The 6,556-nt window shown below is 39.9% G+C and overlaps 2 protein-coding genes across 2 annotated transcripts; one reads left to right on the top strand and one right to left on the bottom strand.

Annotated features, from left to right (window-relative positions):
- Positions 1-1,795: 1,795 nt before the first annotated feature.
- On the bottom strand, positions 1,796-4,825 carry LOC113203574 (uncharacterized). The gene is made up of 7 exons (XM_026418340.2): positions 4,663-4,825; positions 4,012-4,183; positions 3,778-3,922; positions 2,576-3,693; positions 2,428-2,497; positions 2,178-2,346; positions 1,796-2,098 (listed from the first exon to the last, which is right to left on the bottom strand). Exons 2-7 carry the CDS (start codon positions 4,132-4,134, stop codon positions 1,948-1,950), a joined length of 1,776 nt encoding a protein of 591 aa, XP_026274125.1. The 5' UTR covers positions 4,135-4,183; positions 4,663-4,825; the 3' UTR covers positions 1,796-1,947.
- A 129-nt stretch (positions 4,826-4,954) lies between these two features.
- On the top strand, positions 4,955-6,217 carry LOC113203575 (uncharacterized). The gene is made up of 2 exons (XM_026418342.2): positions 4,955-5,097; positions 5,305-6,217. Exon 2 carries the CDS (start codon positions 5,307-5,309, stop codon positions 5,640-5,642), a length of 336 nt encoding a protein of 111 aa, XP_026274127.1. The 5' UTR covers positions 4,955-5,097; positions 5,305-5,306; the 3' UTR covers positions 5,643-6,217.
- Positions 6,218-6,556: the final 339 nt, after the last annotated feature.

Genomic DNA, 6,556 nt, shown 5'->3' on the forward strand with positions numbered 1-6,556 from the left:
AGCTAGAATGCTCTTCTTCGTACTTGATCTGTCTTTTTATGACACAAAACGACCCTGAAAATCCCAGGTCGCTATCTCAATTTGTTCTCGAGTTATCGTGCGCACAGACAAACACACAGACACACAGACAGACAGACAGACGCGAAACTTTTTGATCATCACTGGAGTAATAGGCTTCGCTATCGCTCAGCCAATGAATACTCACCATGCAGGTGAAGAAGTGGGAACATTAACATGTCAAGGCTTGCTTTGTCACCCCGATTTAAAATGTCCGATGCGTCACCGTTTCGCTGAGGGCGAATAAAGTACCTGACATCATAATGAACACCTTTCTTTCGCTCGTCGTAAAAGACGGCTCCCGTGTATTCATTAGAGGGTATATCAAAATTGGGGTCCAGAGTATAATTCCTACAATAGTTCCACATACCTCTGTAACTTGTCTTACCAGAAGGCCTTGGATTTATGGCTAATATTACATCACGCACTGATCTATTCTCAGCGGCGGCCTTTTCTTTTTCCTCCTTTGCCGTTTCAAATGTCCGAATAAGTTTATTTTCTCTACAAAGAAAATTCTCCAATTCTACAATAGTGGCTTCATTCAATTTATCACCACGTGTAGAACAAGCTAATCTTGCTGCAGCCACGTCACCTGACATCTCTACAAAATACAACTCTCTAGGTTTCGCAGCATTTTGCTCGTCACCCTCCAAGTACAGCGGCCACTCGTATAGCCGCCCCGCACGGTTCTCCTTCATAGGCCAGCGCGGCTATGCGCGGGACCCCCATCTCCGCTAAATGGCCGGCCGAGGGATGAAGCCACAGTGCTGTATGTGTTATTAAGCTTCAAAGCCGTTGAACAGTAATCAGAGAACAATCAGAATCCACACTAGCAGTGTATGGCGGTGAGCAGTGGAGTCAGGCTAGTAGAGCTTTGCGCAGCTATGAGAGGCGCGGCTATGCGAGTTGCCACTGTAGGAATTGGCAACAAAACGCAACTGCCCATTCACTATCATTGACTCATAACCACGAGTATTGGTATTGATACTGCATAGGTTGCCCTCGGCGCATGCCATAGAAAAGAGACGATTGTAGGATACAAGGGCTGCGCGAAAAGCTTTGCTCTGCGGGTCGTCACTAACATACCTTGCTTTAATAGCGGGTTCGGGTTCTTTAAATGTTGCAGCAGCTGGAAGACGCACTTCACCAAAGTCACAACACATTGCACTAATTTTTTGTTTTTGTGGAATTTCTGTCTTTCGGAAAAGAGCTTTGCTATGTTCACATTCAACATCAAGTGGGGGCAATGTCGCGAGAGAAAAATCACCGCTTTTTTCACCGTAAAATAACCACGCACATTTGTGCCACTTTGATATCACACCGCTTTCTTCGACAGCACTGTTAAAAAAATCGATTGTAATTTTACAAATTTTGTTGGCAACTTTTTACGCAATTCAATGTTTGTAAAATTACCAACGAAAACAATTGTAAAAATTTTTGCAAACGTGTTTTGAAATTTCAGAATCTGTGATCTAAAATTTGCAAATGTTGATATGAATTTTCAATGCAAATGGGAGTGTTAATTTGCAATTAAGTTTTAGAAACTTCCAATAGCAATTTTAAATTTAACAGCAGTTTTGATGTTAATTTTTAAATTTGTTCTACTCCAAAATTGTTGTTGCGTTTTGAAAATTACAATCTAAATTAGTCAATTCTCTGCACTGCCAAAAGATTGAATATTGCATATCATATAAAATAACTGAGAGATGTTCAATTAGGAAAATTATAACAAGTCAAATAGAATTCATTACTTTATTCCAGTAAGTGAAGGACAAAAACACTAGGGTACTACTGGTAGCAAACTATGGTACATGGTACTACTCTGTTTAAAGACTCTGGCACTACTGGTGCTACTGGTGCCAGATTATGGTACTGAAGGACATAAATGTGCTACTCATCAGGGTTGGGGTTGGGTATCGTCCATGGGGAGGTGAAGGCTCGGATGTCTTCTGACAACTTAAAGACTCGTCCTGGAACTACACCAGTACTTCTTTTCTTCATTCTCTTGTCACCAGTTGGTGGGTTAATGAGGAACAGGAATCTGTAACAATTAGAATAATATTAAAACAATAACTGAATATAACAGATAATTGACTGTCACAATAGATATAGTTACAAACCTTTGAATAAACTCCAAGGAGTTCTGTATGCCTTCCGTATATTTAAATCCAAAGATGAAGAACGAAAGAAATAACAGCAATATGCCCTCCAGACAGCTAGAGGCCTTAATAATTTGGTTGTTGAGGAGCACCACAAAAAATTTGGCATTCAGATCAAATAATGAGTGTCCTGCAATACCAAAACATGTATCAACTGAACTTTTGAAGTCACTAAGAGCCATGAGAAAAAGCCATGAGTTAGCAAATTTACCTTGAACAACCAAGATAGGGTTCCCATTAGCAGGCTCAGCAGCCTTCTCAACAGCATCCGGCGTATCAGTCTGAAACAAAACAGTTGTAAAAGAAAAGAGGAAAGAAAAGAGGATAAATGTCAATACAAAAAAAGAAATGAAACTTACTTGCACAAGCTGATAAAAGAAGTTGGTCTCCTCTCTCATATAGGCAATCAAAAGTGGAAATACGCTGATTGTGTTGGGCAGCTGGCTTCTGGTGTTTTCTATGGCCTGGTCCTTAGATGAAAGAATGTTGAGCAGCTTGGTGACAAGGTTCTTTGGTCGACTGTCTTGTCTCATTGATTCTCTTTCACAATATGTTGTGAAATATTTAACAATATCCAGAGACATTTTGTCTAGTTGCTCAGACCACAACAATTGAACATCTTTTTTGAAGAGGAGAGAAGCATGGTGAATGAGTAGCTCAGAAGATTTCAGGCATGGCCACCTCTCAAACACGTCAATCAACTTCTTTAAGGATGAGCAATTGATGATTTCAGACCGTTGGGTCGGATAGGTCTTTTGAAAGAGGCACACAACATATCCAGAATTAAGATCATCTGACTGGAGAAGAGCTAATCTCTTCAATTCTTGACTTTCACAAGTTTCATTTGCAGGCAACGGTGGGTTAAAATTTTCACACCCGTAACTATCTTCAGTTATCCTACGAGCCTGCTTCTGAGGGGTATCAGGACAATCAGGATTATCTATTTCCTCATCTGACCTACGTGACCTACGATGCCCTCTCTTCACAGTGTTTTCAGTTCCTTTTGAATAGTTAACTGCATTGTAAATGTGATTAATAAAATCTTGCAGCCCATCACTACAGAATATACCATTTACATATCTTGAAAAAATACAGTGGAACTTCCCATTAGATGAATTAAATACTGTGGTAGCATATTGCTCACAGACACCTCTTCGAAAATCCTTCACTTTTTTTACAATGTGTGAGGCCACAAGCTTTTGAGCCTCCCGAATGGCACTTCGTTTTACCAGAGGCAAATTTTTGGGAGGCGGGTCTTTCTTCATATGTTCCAAAACTGGCCCAAATATGTCTTCGAAAGGAGCACTTGCTATAGCCGGATAGGTTCTGGAGGGAGTTCTTGGTGGAGTTGCGGGAATGTCCATGTTGACTTCAAGTAGAGATGAAGGGGAAGCACAGGTTCCATAGCCACTGGAATCACTTGATTCAGAAATAGTTCTGTTAAGAACAATATCACTGGAAGTAGCTCCATTATTTTCTGTAAAACAAAATAATAAATCAGTAAGAAGTTAACATTTAATGAGCTATTCAAGAGCTATTATTATAAAAAGAAAAGAAATACCAGAGGAGCGCCACTCTTCATTGGATTGAAGAAGTATAACTGATAGATGTTTGCCTGAGTTAGAGTAGAATGCGGCAAGTTCGTTCAGAAGCTCGTCATCATCTATAAGACTGCCCTCCAAATCTCCCTTACTGTCCACGTACAGCTAAAAAAAAAGGAACAAATTCAAATGCCGTTTGAGATATTATGTAATACCATGAGAGAGATACAGACAAAAGTCAGGTGAGAACAAACCTTGTATGGGAGATCGGGGAGTCCAAGACTCTTAGTCGCCTTGTCCAGGACATGGGAACAGGTGCTACCAGCCACTGGCAATCGCTTCTTCCTTTCTCCCTCGGTCGCCATTACTAGAGGCATTATGCCAAAAAAAGTGCTACACTAAATGTGCAACTTGTCAATGTCCCACCTGAAATAAAAATAACATACATAAGAGAAGGTACAAACATAGCAGTAAGAGTGAAGTATCGCAGAAAAACTGAACAGTGAACAAGACTAACTGCACAGCAGAGCAGTTCAGCAAAGTAGGGTTATGGGGATTAGGCCATACATGGGCAACAAGATTAATCACGAAAAACGACTCAGTCACAGGCACTAAACACTTCACATAACCATTGCGACAATTATAACAATGATACAGGAAAGAAACTCTTAACTAAAGTTTGGTCGAGAGGCAACTAAAACTTCGAAAAGATTGACCTTTGCAAGATATGCTAACACATGTACAGGTTAGGTGTTGAAAGGACAAAATTAAATTCACAGAAATACCTTAGACGGCAATTTCAAGAGAGAAAGGAAGTCAAAAAACCATTAATACAAAAAACATCATGTGAGGAATGGACAAAGACTAGAAATGAAAGCCAAATAGTTATGCATGAGTGTGCTTACCTGAGAAACGAGATGCAAGATGTTTCAGAAGTAGCCTGCTTTGCATCCGTAGTCCAAGTCAACTTCCCAGCGAATGATTTACGCAGTGTGGGCGGCCATAAAGTAATTTCGGAGGTTTGTTCCTGTTCTTGAACATTTGCAAGCCTACTTTTGAACGTTCCATTCTCAACGACCGGCTCTAGTCACTCAGCTGATCGGCAGATCGTACGGCGGGAACAGCTGACAGGTGACCTTCAGCCGGCTGCTGGCAGGCAAAGCCTCCCAGACCGCAGCAAACCGCAGCCGCAGCAGACGAGAGACGTGATAGGCGCGAAACGAGTCAACTAACCCCATCAGCTTCAACTTGCAGTCTTGGTTTTACCTCATTTCCAGTCATTTTCGTCTTGGTTTTTATTTTTTACATTTTTGTATACTGTTGTGCCGGCCGGTTACCAGGTAAGAAAACTTTGTTTAATAGTAGTTTAAGGTGTATCCACGATAGACACATCAACACACATCACATATTTTTGGTAGTTTTGTAGTTTCAACTACAACAACAATTTGTGTCTGACGGGTCTATTGTGGATCCACCTTCACTGACTTTCTGACTTTGCTGCAAATTGCTATGAGACTGCCTGTATAGTGTTGTTGTCTCTTTTCCAGACATGTCAACAGAGTTCTCACCTGATTTGTTTCTCGAGAAGATCAGCATGATAGTCTTTTACCCCAGTGATGGTGAGGTCCTTCTTATTCCTGACTATAATCCTCATGGTAGAAGACATACAGGGGGAGACATCATAATGTATGAACGTATTGTTATCAAAGATACACAGAACGAAGAGTTGGCAGTTGTGCTGGGATGGGGTGAAAGCACCGAAGAAGCTGTTCAAGAAAGCAAGACATACATTCAACGAGTGATGAAATGGCATGGTCAAGAAGATGGGGGGTCGTTGTTATGTTTCATGGGTTTTAATGTTTCAGATAGCCAGGTGTTTGTCTAGTGATGAAGGGTACTGTAAGAACATATTTATATAGACTGACAATATTTTATATAATGTAATGAAGACTGATTTCTTACTCTTAGTGAATTTTATTTGACTGTTTTATGTAATGTGAAATTTTATTTGTGAATAAATGGCTTAAATAAATATTAAGCACAGCGATTGTCCCTTTACATAATGTCTTTACTGATTCAAAGTAAAATATGCACCTATTAAGTTACAAGTGTGCAACAATAGATTAAAGTCTAAATGAAGAATGTGAAAACATTACATAGCTTTGACGATTTCAAACTACGCACTGTAGGAGTAGACTTTTGTATATAAGGTGGTTGAATTATTAATTAAGGCAAGTCTTTCAGAAATGTCGTTTTATTAGAGTTTAATATCGGAGGAAACAAGTCTGAGAAATACTTAACCAGCTGCTTGTGAACAAATTAATCTTGGTGAAGCCACTGAAGCTAAACCCACTCCGGCATTTGTGTTGTGTAATCTGATTGGCTGAAACTAGCCTGAATAAGCTACAAAGTAGAGACAAAACATGGGAATGTTTTCCAGTTGATAATGGTGAATCTTGTAAATAGAGCAAGGGAAACAATATAAGCAGAGATCAAATCAGGTCAATTTATTAACATCAGCACAACAACTGCACTGGCACTGGTGCACATTGGAATCTAATTGTTGGCAGTCAATAGCAGTAAAAATATACACAGCATCTTATTTACAATAAGGTAGAATGGAAATTAATTTAAACCATACAAAAGTAGCCATCTGAATATCACTTTGGTAGGCAGTTTCAGAGAGAACAACAATGTTGCCTTCCTGGTAGAGTGTCCCCTTCACTTTGACTGAGGCACACTCTTCAATTTGCAAAGGTAAACCACCTTCACTCAAAGCAACTTGAATATCATTTGAGT

This window comes from Frankliniella occidentalis, unplaced genomic scaffold (assembly GCF_000697945.3).
Source record: "Frankliniella occidentalis isolate FOCC.00 unplaced genomic scaffold, Focc_3.1 Scaffold410, whole genome shotgun sequence".
Taxonomy (NCBI): Eukaryota; Metazoa; Arthropoda; class Insecta; order Thysanoptera; family Thripidae; genus Frankliniella; species Frankliniella occidentalis.